General features: G+C 37.6%; 1 protein-coding gene across 1 annotated transcript; it reads left to right on the plus strand.

Moving 5' to 3' along the window:
- On the plus strand, positions 1 to 832 carry LOC126001845 (transcription factor AP-2-alpha-like). Its single transcript, XM_049769058.1, has one exon. The coding sequence runs from the start codon at positions 1 to 3 to the stop codon at positions 580 to 582; it is 582 nt and encodes a 193-aa protein (XP_049625015.1). The 3' UTR covers positions 583 to 832.
- The last annotated feature ends 20965 nt before the right edge of the window (positions 833 to 21797 follow it).

Here is a 21797-nt window from a genome sequence, read left to right on the forward strand (position 1 = left end):
ATGACCTCCCTCCTCCATCCATCAGCATCCAGGGCGAAGTCTAAAAATGGAGGCAGGTCTCTGCGAGAAAAGCTGGATAAGATCGGCCTCAACCTGCCGGCCGGGCGGCGCAAAGCAGCCAACGTCACCCTCCTCACCTCTCTAGTAGAAGGAGAAGCTGTTCACCTCGCCAGAGACTTTGGGTACGTGTGTGAGACCGAATTTCCTGCCAAAGCAGTGGCCGAGTTTCTCAACCGACAACATTCGGACCCCAGTGAGCAAGTAACGAGAAAGAACATGCTTCTGGCCACCAAGCAGATCTGCAAGGAGTTCACGGACCTGCTGGCCCAGGACCGCTCTCCGCTGGGGAACTCGAGGCCGAACCCCATCTTGGAACCGGGGATCCAGAGCTGCCTGACCCACTTCAACCTCATCTCTCACGGCTTCGGCAGCCCGGCCGTGTGCGCCGCCGTCACGGCCCTGCAGAACTATCTCACCGAGGCCCTCAAGGCCATGGACAAACTGTACCTCAGCACCAATCCCAACAGCCACCCCGACAGCAGCGCCAAGAGCGGTGACAAAGAGGAGAAACACTGCAAGTGAGGGCACCAGAGGCCGCGGCCACCCCAGCTCGGACCAGCACCCTGATTGCTGCTACTGCTGTCACCGCTTGCCCCCCCACAGGCCTGCCTGCCTCGACCTCCCCACCCGGCTCTGGAGCCCACGGGAACAGAGCAGCAGGCCACGAGGAGGCCGGCGTCCCGGCAAGACGTTCCCATGCGTGTTTGTGAACATTCTTTGCTTTTCTGGAAAGAAAGGAAAAAACAAAAACAACCCGCAGACAATACATGACAACACACACACACACACACACACACACACACACACACACACACACACACACACAATTTTAAAACTTTTTTTCTAAAAAAAAAAAAATAAAAGAACAGAAAAATGCAAAAAAAATTAATAATAATAATAATAATTGCTCTGAGCTGCCTGGGATGGAGAGCCGCGTCCGTCTGTCCGTCCGCCCATTTGTCCGTCCGATCGTAGCCATACTCCGAGAAAACGAGGCTAAGAGAACGAGGAGCTTTTTATCAGTATTGTGACGCACGTGGGCGCGAGGCCCATGTGTCCTCGTCGAGGTAAAGCGACCGACCCCGGACTGTCCTCACAAGCACGGTGTACCCCTCGGCCAGGGAGTCCGTGTTGGCGTATCTGTAGATATTTATTTATGTGTAATTTAATGGGAATTGTAAATATGCTGAGTGTTGGAAGCCCCCAGCCCTTTTTTTATTTATCTGGTGATCTTGTTTACCTCTTCTGCTTAGTGGTTTGGACTCCCCTCTTGATTTCTTCATGTGGCTCTTGTTTCTTCTTATCTTGAGATCCAAGGTTTGGGGACCCCCTGCCTTCTGGGATTCACGAATTTTCGCCCCGTTGTAGCATGTTAAAGAAAGCTGACGATGAAACAACTGAACAACAACAAAAAAATTTTTTTGAAAGGCAAAATAAAATTTTATATATAATTAGTATTACAAGTGAGCTTTTTATTGAACCGAGAGAAACAAAAATCAAAACCAAACCAAACAAGGGTTTCTTATTTTAGGAAGTGGGTGACGTGGTTGGTCACTCCTTTGGAGTGTTGGGGGGAGAGGAACAGCAGCAATGAGAAAAATATTTTTATTTCCCCCAACGTCCTCCTTTCTAAGCATTATTTGAGCAATAAACGAAGGTTGTCTTGAAGCCAGGGGTGAGGGACTTCTCCTCCCGCCCGCTCTCCATCTCTTTTTGTTCCGGCAACTTCCAGCATTGGGGGGACCACCTGGCTTTCTGTATTTTCACTGGCCACTTGGGGCCCTGCCCTCCCGTGTTGGATTGGGGTGGCTTGGCACCCGTCTCCGTGTCTGTCAATGTATCATAGTCCTTTGTTGCCCAGATAAATAAATATTTGATACGCTTTATGTCGATTTTTTTTTATTCAGTGGCTGTCTTTACCCGGGCGTCTTTTTGTTCTTGGCAGTATTTTTTATTCAGTATGGTTACAGTAATTGAGTTTAACTCTCCCTGGGCAATTGCTCCTTGCAATAAGCAGCTGAACCTATTGTTTCCCACAAGTATAATAAAAACTTACTTTCAACTTGGAGTTCAGAGCAGGGTATCATTTAGATGTTCCGCCGAGTCTGGGAGCAGAGACGGATGACACAATAAAGCTCCATGCATCCTCGCGGATAAAGGATTGTTTGTACTGCTAAAGGAATGACTTACTATCCTTGCCATACTAGACACATTAATTTTATTATTAAAAAATAAAGTTTTATTTTATTTATGTTAAAAAAAAAAGTGTGGCTCTCGAGCTGCCGCTTGCCGACCACTGTCCTAGGCCAAGGGAATTCCCTATATAATGTCCCCAATAGTTACTGTGCCTATGCGGGGGGGGGGTGCACAAAATAATCCTTTTATCCACTTATATATTTAATTATTGATTTATTTTTTTTACTTCTTTATTTTGGTGTAGATATTGAAGTGGATGTCTCCAATTTTATTTTATTTTATCTTTTTCTTTTTGCACTCCAGCATGGTTTGATTTCAGGACCAAGACTATTGTGTGGTGCTTGTATTTATTGCTGCAGTGCTCACTGGATATTTTATTTGATATTTCTTTCTGTATTGTTGCGGTGTTTCAATTACCTTTTTCCTGTTCTCTCAAACTGAGATTGAAAACCTCTAGAAGGACTCCGCCCATTTTCAGATTATTTATTTTTTTACCCCATTCTATTGCTTTTCTCTCCTTCAAACAAAACCACATAACTCGAACTATCTAGCTCCGCCTCTCAAATAGAGGACGAAACAAGAGAGGGTACCAGGACCAAACAGGAGTAGTAGTGATCACTAGTAGTAAACTAGACATAGAGGGGACCACTTACTCTAGCAGCCCGAGGGGTATTGGTGGGGGATATGGGTTGCAGGAAGGGAACTGGAGTGGAGGGAAGACAAATTTGGTGATGGGAATTCCCCTGATTCAATGTTAATATGTACCTAAAATACTACTGTGAAAGATATGTAAGCCAATATGGTCAAAATAAAAATTAAACAAAAGGAAGAAGAGAAGAAGAAGAAGAAGAAGAAGAAGAAGAAGAAGAAGAAGAAGAAGAAGAAGAAGAAGAAGAAGAAGAAGAAGAAGAAGAAGAGGAGGAGGAGGAGGAGGAGGAGGAGGAGGAGGAGAAGAAGAAGGAGGAGGAGGAGGAGGAGGAGGAGGAGGAGGAGGAGAAGGAGAAGGAGAAGGAGAAGGAGAAGGAGAAGGAAGAAGAAGAAGAAGAAGAAGAAGAAGAAGAAGAAGAAGAAGAAGAAGGAGGAGGAGGAGGAGGAGGAGGAGGAGGAGAAGGAGAAGGAGAAGGAGAAGGAAGAAGAAGAAGAAGAAGAAGAGGAAGAAGAAGAAGAAAGAAGAGGAAGAAGAAGAAGAAGAAGAAGAAGAAGAAAGAAGAGGAAGAAGAAGAAGAAGAAAGAAGAGGAAGAAGAAGAAGAAGAAGAGAAGAAGAAGAAGAAGAAGAAGAAGAAGAAGAAGAAGAAGAAGAAGAAGAAGAAGAAGAAGAAGAAGAAGAAGAAGAAGAAGAAGAAGAAGAAGAAGAAGAAGAAGAAGAAGAAAGAAGAAGAAGAAGAAGAAGTTACCTAAGGGGCCAGAGACTCAGCAATCAGGATCCTAGGCAAGCACATGAAAAGCACATACTGGAGATCAAACACTGGCTCCACAATCTCACAAGTCCCATTAAAGTTCTTGGCCCGGTTGGTCAAGTATTGCAGAGAGGGATCCCAGATCTCCTGAGCTCTGCTTAGTATTCCCACCAAAACATTGACCTAATTATAACTACAAAATCAGCTTGAGAATAGTTTTTCAAATATCACATTTTTGTCCCTATGATCCATTAAAAGTATACTGATGTATAATGATGTAGAACTTTGGTTATGGCCATAAGACTGGTATACTTATAGAGGTATGAATTTATGCTCCAAAATTTTAAATAGCATTAAAAACTAATGGTAAATCAATAAAATTTTATTACCAATAAATATAGCAGTCCAACAGAAACAAATTAATACATTGATAATGACCCAGAAATCCAAGACTGAATTACACAAAAAAATAAAGAACATTATAGAGAGAAAATAAAAAATATTATAGCGTCCATGGACTCACATTATTTTTTTTTTATTTAGGGGCCATACCCAATGGCACTCAGGGGTTACTCCTGTACTCCTGGCTCTGTGCTTAGAAATCGCTCCTGGCAGGCTCAGGGGACTATATGGCATGCTGGGATTGAACCTACATCCAGGTCTGCTGCCTGCAAGTCCAACACCCTACTGCTGTGCTATTGCTTCAACCCCTGGCTCGCCATTTTTTAAATTTTTAATTCTATACCGAGGGCAGGGAGGTGGCAGAAAAATTAAAGTTCTTGCATTGCCTTTCATATAGTCAACCTAGTTTTACTAACCAATATCACATATGATCTTCTAACAGTAAATCCTGAGCCTGTACAAAGCCAAGATTAAGCCCTGAGCACAGTCTGGTGTAGAGCCATAAATCAAATTAATAGAAATAATTCCATGTTTATTTCATCTAAATATAAATATCCTTAAACATAGTGTTAGAAGTCTCATCTAATGAACATACTGTTAAGATTTCCCCTGATTGTATGCAATTAGTGAAGTTGTAAAAAGTTGTCATTAAAATTGGAAAGTTGTAGTTTAATTTTAGACTTTATGCTGTCACATCCACCAGTCAAATCAGATTAGATTGCCAGACAGAAAGAGTCTGTGGACAGCTAGGCAATTTGGGAGACTGTGAAATTGGAAGTTTGAATAGTTAGTTTTGACGAGCAGCTGATTAAGGTCTGCACAGTTCTTCCCCTCCTCTTACCAAGGAGGTAGCATTATGTTACACCTAGCAAAGCATAGTCTAAAAAAATATGTATTTTAGTTTCAGAAGTTCTATCTGAAAGATATTTTGCTTCCATCTCTGTTCTCTAAGAATCAAAATGAGGCAAATATCTTGACTTTTTTAAATAAATATAGTATAGAAATTATGTTCAGAATAGTATTCAAGTTAATAATATTGATGCACAAAGTTACTGCACACCACCACCAATGTGCCCACAAGCCTCTATCACTTTCCTATGTCACTTCTGGTTCCATCTTTATTTTCCCACCACTTTCTATTTGTTAAAAACTTTTGTAATAAGAGAAGTGTTCGTCATTATTTAAAACTGTTCAAAAATTTTACAGGAAAAATGGTTTGATATTGTCATTCTGAATTATTCCCACTTACTTTCATGTTCATGACTATGAAAGCAGATTTGCTTTCTCCATAAATATAAAAAAGAGACTTCATGTTTGTGTCACTCAGTATTAATAGAAAGCAATTAAGTCCAAATATAAAGCATGAAATAAATATGTAGATGAGCAGATGAATTAGTCTAGAGCCAGGTAGCAAAATCAATCCAAACTTTTTATTCACAGAATAAATACTAACTTTTGCATATAATAAATTCTATTCAAATAAAAATGATAGGAAGAAAAATTAAAATAATGGCCACAGATACTTCCTAGGTAGTCTAGTTTGGTAGTCTGGTTTGGTACCTCTGTAGAATTCTCAGAATGGGTGGGAACAGATTCCCCTTTCTACATGAACAGCAGCCATTGCCACATACTACACCCTCTGTCAAGGTACCAAATTCTTTTATATCTGTAAATCCTGGACTACTTACAGCTATACAGCACCTCAAAATTTTATAGTAGTCAGTCCAGTAGTATCACAGGAAATATGATGGTCTAGTTACATAATAATCTATCAAGTTCAAACAACCCAAACAATAACCCAGAAGTTCAACTAGCACTAACCACTGTCCAGTAAGTCCTTAGAAACAAATTTTAGTAACGTACATAAAGAGATATATAACAATTAGTTCAAATTGATCCTTGTTAATGTAAATTTTGATAATTCTATTTTTCTTTGTGTTGTAACAAACATATGAAGTAAATTTATTATGGTGGTGAGTGGAAAATTGAGGACAGTGGTGAAGGGAAGGTCATTCTGGTCGTAGGATTGGTGTTTAAACATTTAATGCCTGAAATAAATTGTGCTATATAACAACTTGGTAAATCATGATGTTCTAAATTAAAAAAAACATTTTTAAAGAAATAATAGGAAGATTAATGCTTCAGCACCTGAAAGTTTGTTTATAAAAGGTGTCTCATTAATGGAGAACAACTCTTAAAGAATCAAGAACATGCTTCCTCTTTGATTGAACTGTTTGGGATTAAACATATAATGAAAGTAAGAGGAATGCTCAGCCTTCCCAATGCTAAAAGACCCACATCTCTCAGGAAACTTCATTTCACAAGATACTGACATCAAAGAAGCAACTCACATGTTATATTAGGAGCCATGTACCAGGTGCATTCTAGTTGTAGTTGGTTTCTTGTGTATTGAATGATGTGGTCTTGCTTTTAAATGTTCACACTTCAACTTCCTGTTTACAGTTATTAACTTCTTTCAGCTTTTGACTGAGACATATTAGCTATCTCTAGATTGACAAATTCTCACTTTTTAGCCACAATTCTGAAAGTTTCATAGTCATTTTTCTTGTTTTAATCACAAATAACTAGTTGGGGATAACATATGGGAATGCTATGGATTATCCTCTAAGAGTTAAGACTTGGTATATTTTATATAAGGTTAACAGCCTTTTAGATGAGATGACCCAATTGGGAGGGCAGGCAGAAAACTAAAGTTAACAAATGGTGTACCAGCCAGAACTAATAAGTCAAGAAGGTAGATGATCCTCTAGATGTGCCCCCAGTCTCCTGGCAATTTCATCCTAACTTAAGCTGAGCCCATGGAATATTCTTCAGCTAATGTATCTGGTCTTTTTCTAATTCTGCATATTTAGCTCTAACAGTTACTTGTTATTGCAAATAAACATTTTGTTTTTCTACATATATAATTTTGAAGGACTTATATGGCAGTTCTCAGAGACTACTCCACCCTCTGTGCTCAGGGACCATAAGTGTGGAGAGTCAAACCTATATAAAGAAACCACTCAATCTAATGAGCTATTTCTTGGGCTCTATAGCCACTTTTTTCACCTCTATCTTGAAGTAATTTGAGTTTAGCTCCTTGAGTGCTTGCTTTGCATACTGAATACTCAGGTTTTAATTCTCATTACTACAGGGTCCTCTCCACTGGCACTGCCAGGAGCAACTCCTGAGTACCACCAAGTCCCCCCCCCCCCGAAAATAGTTCAGCACTTGAGAGATAACTCAATAGGTTATTTATTATTTGCATGCACAAGGTCTGAGTCTGATTCCTATCACTACATATGTTCCACATATCGTTCACCACGTAAATACCATTTTGACTGATCCCTGAGCAACCAGCTGGAAGTAGTCCCTGAGTACCACCTAGTTTGACCCAAACCCTCTCATATTTTCTGTTTCAATCACTCCAATAGTCAAGTTTAAACTCTGAGCCTTAACAAAATCACCAACATAATAAATTTTAGTGACACCATGAGATTTTTCAACATATCAAAAAATTTGCCTTCCCTTAAATTATGTTTCTGACATTCCTGGTGTGAAATTTACTTATATGAAGTTGTTATCTTTTCTCTTCTCTTCTTGGTTCTTTGGCTCACTTAAAAAAATAAGTCAATACGGGGCCAGAGAGAAAGTACAGTGGTAAGGCATTTGCCTTGCATGCAGAAGGACAATGGTTTCAATCCCAGCATCCCATATGGTCCCCCGAGCCTGCTGGGGCGATTTCTGAGCATAGAGCCAGGAGTATCCCCTGAGTGCTGCTGGGTGTGATCCAAAAACAAAACAAAAAAACGTTGACACAAGACTAATTAATAGAAAAAAATTAGTTTAATTTTGTATATAGATGAGACACCTTTTGTAAATATTTTATTAACAAATATATCTGCTGTTGATATCATCTTATGAATGAATCTCTTTCTCTTTGAATGTGCAAGAGACTTCCCTATTTCATTCCTTAGCTCAGGGTGCTATATTGGCCTCAATTGCCTAACTTTCCCTAGCAAAGTTATATACAGTGCTTCAAGCATGACGGTTCACAAAAGGTGACCCCTGAGTGTCACAGGGTGTGGCCCAAAAAGCAAAAAAAAATTTTTTTTGCTATATTGTGCAACTAAATCAGATTGAATAAAAATAAAAGGTTATCTCTTTTCTCTGATAATAGCTTTTTTCTGAAATAAACTATAAAAGAATTTATTTGGGAGTGCATATGTTTACAAGACTACTCTTCATATCTCTTCTATTTTGGCTGTTTGTATGTTTGTTTCAGGGAAACATTCAGCAGTGCTACTGGACTGTAGACACACAGAGCATACACCCTGCTTTCCCCTAATCCCCTCACAGTCTTCTTTCCTTTAATCACCTAGACACAGAGCTCATACCCTGCTAATCCCTTAAACACACAGAGCTCATACTCTACTTTCCCCTAATCTGATGGGCTGTGAACATTATAAGTACTTCACTTCCACTTAAAATAAATTGAATTATCTCCCTAACATGGCTCATTTTGAATCTGTAAGTGTTCTAATCTATAAGGTTTGAATCTGTAAGCATTCTATTCAGCCTGGGATCACTGATATCACTGGCCTCATCTACACAGGACTCCTCTTAGCCCTGTGCTCAGAGGACTCTGCAGTGAAGATTTAACCCAGACGCCCATATGTAAAGCCCTTTGAACTATCTTGCTGCCCCCTTTCTTATGTTACCACACTATCTTTACCACCAAGGTACCACTGACCACTTCACCACAGTCCACCAGATCTCCACTGCCTTCTTCAAATCCACCCATTCCCCTCTGATTACCTGAATCTTCAGTCAGAATTTGAGGATTATTTTTTCCATTGTTTTGGAGTGCTCTTGGGGGGATTATGTGAAACAAAATCAGAAGTAGAAAGAAAAATGGTAGTTGATTATGCTAGCATGTTGTTACAAAGAATCAAAGTAAACCTTTGGATAAAGCCTACTCAAAAATTTTAGATAGTTCATAAAGAAGAAGATATTTTGTCCCAAGTCAATTGGAACTTAATTGGCTTAACATGCCAAAGTCTTTCGAGATGCATCGATACTCTACCACTCCTGTGAGTACTCCAGTAATTCCAGGTTCACTTATTAGCAGAAACTGTTATTTTTCTACTTTCTTCCCTCATAAAACAGCTCAAATTTTATTTAGAGCCCTAAGTGTACAAGGCTTTTTTTTTTTAAGACCTATATTTTAAGTTTCTTTAACTGCTAGTGGTCGAGTAGAAGAAGGGGAAATAATTCACTAGAGCTTTCAGGAGATTTCTTTTGGGGGGGCACACCCAGCTGTACTCTTGGGTTACTCCTGGCTCTGACCCAAGAGTCATTCCTGGCACTGCTCAGAAAACTATATGTGATGCCGGGGATTGTACCTGGGTCATAAGTGTGCAAAGCAAACATCTACCCACTGTACTATAGCTCCAGTCCTAAAAAAATTTTTTTAAAAAAACATATGCTTCAGCAATGCCCTTTTCCCCCTTCTTCCTTTCTTCTGGCTGGTTTCCAGATTTGAGATCTAGATCTCTAGCAGCATTACCGGAACTAGGATGCCAACTTGAGTAGAGGTCCATGTGTTAGTGACTGTGAAACCAAAAGAAGAAACCTCTATACCAATCCTATTCTTAACCTGATAATTTTTCACACATAAAGAAAAGACATTTATTTGTTTAACCACCGACTTTAGTGCTGAAATCTGTGTTAAGTTACACCATGTATGAGCCATTGGTGATATGCAGATATCGATGTGTTAAAAGACTATTTTTTAGAACATTTTTATCATATACACTCCCACTCCACACTAATATGAAAATTTCTACCCTAGGCCTGAGCAATAATACAAGGGGTAGGGCATTTATTTGCCTTGCACACAGTCATCCCAGGTTCAATCCGGGTATCCTATATGATCCCCCAAACACAGCCAGGAGTAATTCTTGAATGTAGAGCCAGGACTAATCCCTAAGCATCACCAAGTGTAGCTCAAAAACAAACCCCATAAATTAAGAAACCTAAAATTTCTGTCCCTAATATATGCTCTGAGTAATAGCAATCATCTTGCCTTAATGTCCTTATGCCAAGACCCTCCAAAATTTCAAATGTTTTTGGTTTATTTACTACATCACCCTATATAAGCAGGTTTAATTTAGAGAAGGAATGTTATAATCAATAAATCATTTTCCCCTCTCTATTCCATCCTGGGCTTAACATAGAGAAAATGTTGTGGTTCATTTGAGAAGATATTTTTATCTTAACCATATACTGCTGTGTGGGAAACATTCTTGCTCCTATTACAAAAATAACACACAGCACTCAGTGGTCTGTAACTCTATTTTTCTTCTTTTGTAAATGGGTCTTGTAAAACTGTTTTCTGTTAAGTTCTATTAAAATAATGTTTTCTGTCACTTAGGGTTATTATTTGTTTTATTATTTCTCAATTATCTAAAATTATATAGCAGTTTTTTCATCCAAACTGAAAAAAAAATTTTATTAGAGGACAAATATAGTAATGCTATGAATATTATTTGTGGTGTAGTAAGTGAAACAGGCCCACATGGTCATAAGTGAGTTCACAATGGTCAAAGAGTAAAGATATTAACAACCAATTCAGATATACTTTTAAATCTTTACCATTAAAAGACCAGAGAGTGCCCCATATTCACTCAATAAGCACTTGTTTTCATTTCTTTTTTTTAGTTTTTAAATATTTATATTCTAGTTATATATAGAAGGATCAAGTGAACAGAAAAAAATTGTGCACCTGTATATATCAAAAGTGTATAATCATGAGAATTATTCATTTAAGTTAATAGTATCAGAAAATTATGAACCTATAATGGATTTCAAATACATCCTTGAAGAGTGGTGACATATAATGGTTGACATATAAGTGTGGCTGACACAAGAATATGCTTTAATAAAGCTTGATGTGTGTATGCACTGCTGGATGCAATATTATAGGCAAAATAATAAACCCATCACCTCTAAAAGTTTCTTCATGCTTCTTTGTGTTCTTCCACCAACTTTCTAGAATCCCTTTTGAAAGTAACCTACCTCTGTCACAGAAAACCATTGACCTTCTGTTACTATAATCTTCTTTTTTCTATAATTTTATGTGAATGAAAGAATTCAGTCTGCATCCATTGTCTTTTTTCAACTTAACTATTTCTAAATTTACTATTATTTTTAATTTATTTAAAGTAAATGCACCACATAGTTACATAGTTGATCATAATACATTTGTTTCCAGATAAGTGAAAGCAAAGTTATTGAAAAAATGAAAGAGAATTTAAAAATAAAGTGGAAAAGGAGAAAGAAAGATAAGATCAATAAAGAAAGAAAAAATAAAAGTACAGTAGCAAGTATACTTGTGAAAATTATTGTTTATCCAATGAAGTTATTAATACAATGGCAGAAGGTTTATTGTTATTAGCTGTCCATTCTGTTAAATTGGTGTGTTTATATAGAGATTACAGCATCAAACAAATGAACATTACAGCATCAAACAAATGAAGTTGTCAGAAATTAAAAGCATATATTACTGATACTACAGCTTTTGGGGACATGTACTCAGCTTCCAGGCCTCCTGGAATAAGGAAAATAAGAGGAGAGGGTACTGTACTTGCTGCAAAAAGCCCTGGTGATATCACCCTAAAATTGGCATACCTAAAGTTTTGTCAAATTTGAGTCCCTGACAGGAATTGTAAAGTGTCAGTGATGAAGCAGGACCATTGGGGAAATGAAGATTCTGGGTGATGAAGACAGCAGGCTTGGCTTCAGCAGGACAGGGGCAAAACCCACTCTCTCCTCCCAAGATGGCCAAATCACTGCTGTATAGACTGGTGTACTCATGATCTTTTACAACTTAGTTTGCTTCTCCTTTGAGAAAAGAATGAGTCTATGGAGCTGGCTGGGTTCAAACATCACTTCTATTTAACACTGTATTTAGTTAATCAATGCGAATAGCAACAAAAAATACATAAAACATGTCCTGCACTAAGTAATTGCATAATGTCTAATATAAATATACAAATAGCAATATACTTACTCCAAAAATTGTTATAAAAGTGATACATATAAATTGGTCATATTTGACCCATGTACCAAACAACTACTATGAATCAAAATTACTATAGTGGAGACATAAACATGAGAACAAAAAGCTTGTTCAAGTGTGAATCACTCACAACTTCTGTATGAAAAACAATTTGCTTTATTCTTTTAGGTCAATACATATTAGACCTGATCCACTAGCTTTTTCTAAATAATATCACAAGGCTGAGGAAAAATCTAGATCATAAGATTTGTACTTCTGGGTTTCGGCCAGATAAAAGAACAGCAACATTTGTCACATGCTTGCCGTATTTTCTGACATATAAGAAAACTGGGCATATAAGACGACCCCTTACTTTTCCTGTTAAAATATAGGATTTGGGTTATATTCGCAGTATAACACTACCTCTCTTTTAATGCACACCATATGGAAACTTAAAAGTAAGAGGAAAAGAGTAGAACTCAAGGTTAACTCAAAGGTTAACAGTATATGTTTAATAAAGCTAGACTTTGGAGTGCATTTTATATTTGTCATTTGTAGTGAATGACTGTGATTTTTGTAATTGTGATCTACATTGAGAGCAGGGAGAGATCACTAGTGCCACCAAATATGACTCTGAAGGCATCTAAGTATCACTGAGATAACCCAAGAAATTCCCAACACCACATGACCTGAGAAGCACCACATCCTAACATCCTTCACACTGAACTGCTGTTCAGTTGATCAAGAATTACCAGGAGTTTCCACCTGGGTATGCTTAGCACACACTTAAGCACACACACACACATACACACACACACATGCACTCACATGCACACACATGCATTCATGATATATATATATGCATATATATATGCATATGCATATATCTCTAACTTCCCAAGTCTTTTTTTTTCTGGCCTACACCCAACAGCACTTAGGGGTTTCTCCTGGCTCTGTGCTCAGAAATCACTCCTGGCAAGCTAGGGAGACTATCTGTGATGCTGGGGATCAAACCCAGGTCGTCCACATGCAAGGTAAACAACCTACCCTCTGTACAATGGCTCCAGCCCCAAGTCTTAATTAGGAAAATTATTTTCAAAAATTGTATGTTTACAGACACCTGACTGTGACAACTGTGAGTGAGAAGAACTTTTACTGGGACCACAAAGAAAGTCTTTGAGGTTAGACAATTTAGTATGCCTGAAGCCTGAAGTTGGTCTTATGGTAGGATACTTCATGGGTAGGGTCTCCTTGTTTTTAGGCCAAAGGTTTTTCCTCTTAATTTTCCCTAACTTTTGCTGTGCCTATGGGGAAAAAATCTGCCACACACCCTGTTTTTTTCCTTTTATTTTCTTGGTTTTATTTTTTATCTCTTAAATAGGGGCTCCCACCTTTTTCATAGAAACTTGGGACACAGATTACTTTGTTTTACTACATATTTCTGCACTTATCTAATAAAACTAAGAAGAAAGAAAAAATGAAAAGCTGGTGGCCAGGGGCCAAGTGGTCTGAGAAACATTGGTGAAAAAAAAAATGGATAGAACTCTAAATATCCAAGCCAAAGTCAATGACAATAGAATCAAGAGACCTTGCATGCGGCCGACCAGGAGGAGGGCCCAGTTCAGTTCTAAGCATCCCATGTGGTCCCCAGTCTGCAGGGTGATTTCTGAGCATGGGGTTGGAAGTTGGGGGTGACCCCTGGTTGCCTCTGGGTGTGGCCAAAAAAAACCAATAAATAAATACATAAATAAAGTTTAAAAATAAATAAATAAATAAACAAACAAACAAATGGGCCTGTTATACTGGCAGGCCCCGGGGGCAAAGGGTGGTGGTATAGGATGCACTCTGGGTTCATTGGTGAAGGGAGGTTGACACTGGTGGTGTCATGAGCCCTGACTCATGTACATCTGAAATTAACTATGAAGGACTTTGTAGATCACAATGGTTTCAATAAAATATTTTTTGTAAAACGTTGTATGTTTAAAGATAAAAAACACTTCTATACTTCTTTTCCCAATTCTTTGGTTAGTCTGATTATTAAATTAACCTAAGACATGCCTTTTGCTACAACTTAATTACGGAGTCAGACCAAATAAAATTCATCAGAAAGAGACAAACACTGGATGAACACACAAATGTAATATATTAAAAAACAAAGTAGAAGATATGTCATTTGAAAAGAGGATCTCTAGGCCCTAATCTCAGAACTGAAGTTATCAAAGACAGGGTTAGAGGCACTTGAAGGGGGCAATGGGTAGAAAGAAACTGTGGTGATGGCCAATTAAATAGTTACTGTGCACTAAAAGATATAAATATTTATATACTTATAAAACAGTATTTACTGTTTTATATTTATATATTTATATATTTACTATTTACCTCAGTAAATAGAATAAAATATTAATATCATTAAAAGTCCCAACTCTACATCAAACATTTAAAAATAAAATAAATTGATCACTTAAATGGGGAAAAGTACATTTAATTTTGTTTTAAAATATGAATCTCAAAAGTAAGCAAGTGAGGCTTATCTGCCATTCATTTACAAGAAAGGAGAGTGGTTCACCAAAGGCCTGTAATTAGGATTGTTTCCATCTTGGCAGTGATGTTGACATAGATTTCTCTGGAGCAGCCATCTGTGGCTGGGTTTTGTTGGTTGGCCCTGGATGGCTGGTTTGCTGATTATCAAATGAATTTTGATATGAAATTCAGACTGTCAGAATAATTTTGCCTGGGTTCCAGGTTGTAGACTTCCACTTGCACACTGCTGAATGAATGAGAGCACTAAAGTGTTGATTTAGCAGAAAGTCAAAGAAGTTTGCAACATCAATAAACTTCTGGCAGTAACAACACCCATTTTGGCTTGCTGCTAAATACCACCTGGATTGTAGAACTTCCCTATCAGTTTAAGTAAATAATGTCAACCTGAGTAGGCTGGGTTATACCCAAATTCTTCAATTTCATGTCAAAATGACCCTCTCAACTTCAATCAATTTGAAGAACTCCAATGCAATTAGTCACATGGTTGAGTGAGTATTTGAATTCAAGACTTAATATGATTTTTGAGTAATATACCCAATTCACTTCTGAAGGTAAAGAAAATGAACTCACTCTGTTCTGACCTTAGGTCATGTGAACTTTCAAAAGTGTTAACTTTTTATCCTGTCAAGAATTGCAATTCTCACTGTACTAAAGTGTAAAGATGATAAGGTCATTTTCAGGGAAGTATGTAGAGGTGTGGCTGGTGCCAGTCATGTTCATATAAAATTTTAGTTCTGTGGTATTACTTCAAAGACTAGTGAGAATGTGGTGTTAATTACCTTATTCTCAGTTCATTTACCAGGTCCTGCATGTCCCCATCACCCTTCCATAATGTTGCATTATATCTATCTCTGCAGAGTAGTAGAATTGTTGGTCTTAGATCACAGTAAAGTAAAATAAGCCCATCATATTGGTAACATCATTACTTTTTAAAAAATAGATAAAAATGAAATCTCATAAAGATAAAGGGTAGGATGATATTGAGAATAAAGCATATAACCTAGGATCAATTTGAGTCCATTGGTGGGGGTGGGGGGAAATCCCACTATATAAACCCTAAGCTTTATTATTTATTTTATGGCTTCAATGAGCCATATTTTATGTAAGACTTGATAAGTTTTGCCATTGACTTGTAAGGAGAAAAAATTAGGAAAATAGAGATGAAGAAAGATAGTACAATACATAAGGCACTTGCTTTGCACATGTTAGCTGAATTTGATCCACTGCCAAGTGTGATCCTTGAGCACAGAGCCAACCATAAGCCCTGAATAGCATCAGATATGGCCTAAAAAAGAAAATAGTATGTCTAGTTTGAAAGAGATTACTTTCAAAGTAACTTGTTTTACCCTTGCCATTGTATCTAAATTCTGCAATAGTTTAGTAGCTTTATACAATAGTGCTCTTTAAGCTAAAAAATGTTTCCACACGATGCTTATTCTCATTTGTTCATGGTATAAAGGATTTAAAATGTAGTCTTCAATTCAGAATAAGACTACACTTTCAAAGAATATTGATGAAGTTAGTGTGGTCATTATAATACCAACTGGGGTCAATGTATCTGTGAGTAACTTATTCATCCTGATTGTATTTTGATACCAAGACGTCAGATAACTTGCTGCCAGCCTAAGCTTTAGTTTCTTGATTTTATTTAGAAAATTGCCATCAAAGGGAGTTAAAGTCTTGAGCTTTGCAAAGAATTGGTGTTTTGATTATTCTCCCACTTTACAAATGCCATTCTCTGAGACTTGTTTCTTTCAAGGAAATCCTGTGACAATAATTAATTGTAAATTGTAAATTCTTAGGTGCTCCAGAGAAACTGCCATAGAGTTAAGAGTGTCTATCCCACGCTGTTATCATAATGCATCAGAAAGAGAGTCTTTAAATATTGGGCTGGAACTTCTTGTGGGTTATGATTCTAGGTTGTTTAAAGCCTCCTAATCACAGCTAATATAGAATGGGAAAAATTCAGCCTGTATCATGTCATTTAAGACTTTGTTACATGATGAAATCACTGCAATATGGATGGAACTGGAAAATACCACATTAAGTCAAGTAATACAGAAGAAGAAAGACAAACACCAGATGATTCCTTTTATATGTGGCATATCAAATTACTGGATGAGAGAATATAACATATTAAAGAAGGAGAGGTATGCCTACATCACCCAAGTATATAGAACAGAGAAGGACAAAGAGGAAAGAAATCAAGAGGAAAAGATGAGAGAGATAGAAAGTAACAGTTAAGGATTAAGGGACTAGGGTACATTGTTGGTTTGAGAAAAGTGATACAGATTATATATATATACAGATATATATATATGTGTATAAACTGCAAAGTAATCACACTGAAAAATGACCCAAATTACAACAATAAAACCTAAAAATGTGCCTGTAAAGGTGGCAGGTTGGGGAAGGAGGAGGGAACCTGGGGACACAGGTGGAGGACTTTGGTGGCAGAATCAATCTAGGACACTGTAAGTCTAAAGCTCAACTATGAATAATTTTGTAAATAATGGTAATTTAAAATAATTAAAAAAGACAAATTAGGGGCCAGAGCAGTGGCACAAAAGGTAGGGTGTTTGCCTTGCACGTGCTAACCTAGAACAAACTGTGGTTCAATCCCTCAGCGTCTCATATGGTCCCACAAGCCAGGAGTGATTTCTGAGCACATAGCCAGGAGTAACCCCTGAGAGTCACAGAGTGTGGCCCAAAAAGAAAAAAAAGACAAATTAATTAATAACAGCTATGTTTCAATTGAGTATGTTATCTAGAAGTATTAAATGTAACCATTAAGTCTTAACATATCATTGTCAATTCATGAATTCTCTGACAAACCTAGTTACTTATTTGTGCGTTTAAGATAGAAGGCACTCTAGAAAAATATTGAAAGGTCTGTTGAGTATCCCCCAGAACAATTAGAGCAGGTATTTGTGGGGGGAGAGGGTTGGGGCCACACCTACAGTGCTCAGGGGTTATTTCTGGCTCTGTGCTTATAAATAACTCCTAGCAGGCTCAGGGACCATAAGGGATATCAGGAATCGAACACAAGTCCGTCCTGGGTTGGCCACATGCAAGGCAAATGCCCTACTGCTGTACTATCTCTCTGGCCCTATTAGAGCAGGTATTATTGGTGTCCATATCTTTGGCATTTCCCTCTACACACCAGAGGGTTAGTACTCAGAAACCAGTAATTCTGAGAACAGTTTTTTTCTTAGTTGCAAGATTACATGCATCCTATGAGTAGGATAAACATGAATGTGCAGAAAGTTAGTGACCATGGAGAAGCTCTCTAACAAAATGATGGATGAGCTGATGACACAGCTTTTAGTCCTTTAGTTAGAGTAGCTCTGGTATATGTTCTACATTATTGTTCAGAGTTCCCCATGGGATTGAGCTTGTGGTGGTAACTGACAAAAAATGTACCTCTATTGGTTTACTTTCTTCTTTCTCACTCTGTTCTATCAGTTTACTGGTGTATCTCTTAGCTATGTTATTTGCATTCTAAAATTCTGATTATCAATTTTATGTGTGTGTGTTGTGTGTGCAAACCACTAAGCAATACTTTAACTCTCAGGGAATAATTTTCTTATAACTCAACTCAATTCTGACACTATCAACCCCAAAATAGCAAATAGTGCTCCCCACTTCATTCAGATGCCAGTTACGAGTCCAGATGTTTACCTGTGCTTCTAACTTATTGTTCATTGTTTCAGACTCTAAAGAAAACAGTATAGGGATGTTTGTGAAAAATAGGAATAGAGCATCCATATGAAAATGAATTCCATATCTTGGTATTTAGCCCAATAAATATTAATTTAAAAAAGATATATTCTATAACTACAATAGCCGGATCTGGAAACAACCCAAGTGGCCCACACAGATGAAGAGATACTATGCTGCTATAATAAAAGATGAAATCTTATCATTTGCTTCAAATTAGATGGAACTGAAGAATATCAAATAAAGTGAAGTAAGTCAAAGGGAGAAAGATAATACCAAATGGCCCTACTTACCTATAATAGATTGAAAAACAATAGTATAAAGGATGACCAAACCTTGGCATTGAACTACAGAATAGAAATTATCAAACAGTGGCAGGAGGAAGGGGTGCAATAGAAGAGAAAGATCAGAAGTGGCATAAGGATAATATTGAAGGACATTGGTCTCTTTGGGAGTGGGGAAGGTACAGTAACTGTGTATGTCAAAACTATAAACATTAAAGCTTTGTAAACATGTTATTAAACTACAATAAAAATTTTAATTAAAAAAGACTAAAGGAGGGGAGCAAATCATGGTCCCACCCTCTCCAGAAGTAGTATAGAAGAAATAACAAACGATATGGGCAAAATATAGGCACTGCTCCCAACTGTTCCATAACCCACATAATAATGACCAAATTAATTCATCTCTGGACTTCCACTTCATATGCTACAAATAATTTGGACTTGACAAAACATAAGATTTCAAATCATGCTAAAAATACATGAAAATGAATTCAAAAATATTTCTCAATTATGTTGCTGCTACATGGTGGCATTGTTGGTTTTTGAGCAAAGAAGAACCCTGCCTTGGAAGCCCCTTCTTTTCACATTCCACACCACTGCCAAATCACAGTCATGGAAGGCTATTGGGTGTCAGTATGGGAGACCCAATGGAAGAAGCAGAGCCCCAAAGAGCTAGTCAGCAACCACACAGGGCTCTTCACTCCAGTCTCAGTTTCACAGGTTTGGCAGCCCCCAGTTTTTTTCTACTTTGGGGAGCATACAGAAAAATTATATCAGCAAACTAAACTCATTTTTTAATAATATTTGTTGGTATCTAAGGAAATGGGAACCAGATGACAGGTCCTAAGTATGAACAGACCTAGTCTAAAAGAACTCAGAAAATAATCGTAATATTAGGATTAGCTTCATTTCTTTATCATTATCCTTTGATTTGAACATTTTCAAGGATATGCAAAAATTAAAAGGATACTTATATGAACCTCAATGAAGCATCACTTAGCTCCAACAATTTTCAATTCATGGGAGAGAGAGAGACAGAGAGACAGAGAGAGACAGAGAGAGAAAGGAAAGAGTACAGAATTTAAGGTGCTTGCCTTATACACTGCCCATGAAACCCAGTTCAATTTCTAGCACCACCAGGAGTGAGCCTTTTTTTTTGGGGGGGGGGTCCACACCCAGCAGTGCTCAGGGATTACTCCTGGCTCTATGCTCAGAAATCGTTTCTGACAGGCTCAGGGGACTAGATGGGATGCCGAGATTCGAACCACTGTCCTTCTGCATGCAAGGCAAATGCCTTACCTCCATGCTATCTCTCTGGCCTCAGGAATGAGCCTTGAACACAGAGCCAGGAGTAATCCCTAAATACATACTTTGGTGTGGTCCAAAAACAAATGGGAAAACTAGAATAATTTCCAATTTATGAATAATCTTTATTTTAATTTACCCTATCCAGCTACTCCCACCCCATAGTAAATTATTTTAAAACAAATATCTATCTCTTACTAAAATACTTTAATATGTATTTTTCTTTTTTTATTGATCCACAATTGGTTGTCAATACTATAAAAGTTCAGGAGTAGGGCATCATACCTCTGTATGTGTTAAGGTTCACCATACCTACCACTAAAGTTTTAGTGTGCTCTCACTACCAAAATTATCCAACTACTATTATCCCTCATGCTCCCCTTCCCATTATCTTCAATTGCCACTGGAGTTTTCATTAAATTTAAAAGTTTGTTTTGTTGGAGGGGTTTTTTTTGGGTCAATTTATTCATTTTATCTTAAAAGTTCTATATGTTAATTAAATCACCTGGAAATTGTCTTGCACTTCTTTACTTATTCTATATAAAATTATTAGCGCATATTCCATTCATTTTGTCTCAAAAGGCACAGCTTTGTCTCCTTTAGTAGCAAAGTATTTTACTTTGACTGTATATAGTCTATTTATACATATATAGATATATATATACATATATGCATATCATATATACATATCAGATACAACTTTTGGGGGGAGGGGGCACATAAGACAGACTCAATAGCTATTCCTGGCTCTATGCTCAAGGGCAATGCCCAGTGATGTTTAGTAGAACATACAATGCCAGTAATCAAAACAGGCCATATATTTTAATTTTTATGCCAGTAATCACCACATGCAATGCAATCACCTTAACCTCTATACTATTTTCCCCACCTACAGTGCCTAAATGTTTTTTAATTTTAATAAAATTTTAAAAAAATAAAAAGGAGAATTTGTCTATTTATGCAAACAACTTGATGTACAGTTAATTTTCTTTCTTATTACTTTCACATTCTAGGCATTAATATTTTAATTGAATTTTCTTTTCAAGTTATGTAAAATATTTGTGTAGTTTCAAAATTAATTTTATGAAAAATATTTGGAGTAAAGCTGTTTTCCTGCTTCCCTGCCTTTTTTTCCTACTTTCCCAATTAAAACAGCCAAGAAGACAACAGTGAACATAATCTCTTCAGGGTCCAGCACAGAGTAAGCCATCTCTACCCAATAAGGGTGGTGGCTGATTCCTGCCACGTGTTTGGGCACAAAAGAGCCATTATAAATGGCTGCTGCCTCTTTCCCTGTTTGCTTTCCTGAGTAAGGAAAGGGTAAGCTGACTCCGCCCAATAAGGGTGGGACCAGAGGAGTGCAGCCACTCCACTTTGCTCGGCAACCACACACATATAGCACATGAACCCCACAACATGTAGTAAAAACCATATTACAAGTAGGACAATGAGGAAACAATACAGGACAACACCATGCATAGAGAATGAAGGTGGCAGCTCTGGAGACCCAAAAAGTGCCAAGCACCTGGTTAGCCCCTCAGAAAGAGAGTGTAAAGTAGAAATATGGAAGATGTTCAGAGAACTCAAGGAAAGCATAGATCAAGCTGAACAGACCACAAAGATGGAAATCAGAAAACTGAAGCTGAATTAACAGGACTGAAAAATTTGGTAGAGGAGGTGAAGGCCACAATGGAAAGCCTCTTCAACAGAGTGGAAGCAGGTGAGAACAGAATCAGTGAGCTGGAAGATGAGATGCAGAACAACTCCATAGAGCAGAAGAGATTGGAAAGGAACCTTAAATCAAATGACCAAACAATGGAAAAAATATG

Source organism: Suncus etruscus, chromosome 2 (genome assembly GCF_024139225.1).
Source record: "Suncus etruscus isolate mSunEtr1 chromosome 2, mSunEtr1.pri.cur, whole genome shotgun sequence".
Lineage (NCBI taxonomy): Eukaryota > Metazoa > Chordata > Mammalia > Eulipotyphla > Soricidae > Suncus > Suncus etruscus.

Coding starts and splice junctions, on each gene's coding strand:
- LOC126001845 (XM_049769058.1), top strand. CDS start 1: ATGACCTCCCTCCTCCATCCATCAGCATCCAGGGCGAAGTCTAAAAAT.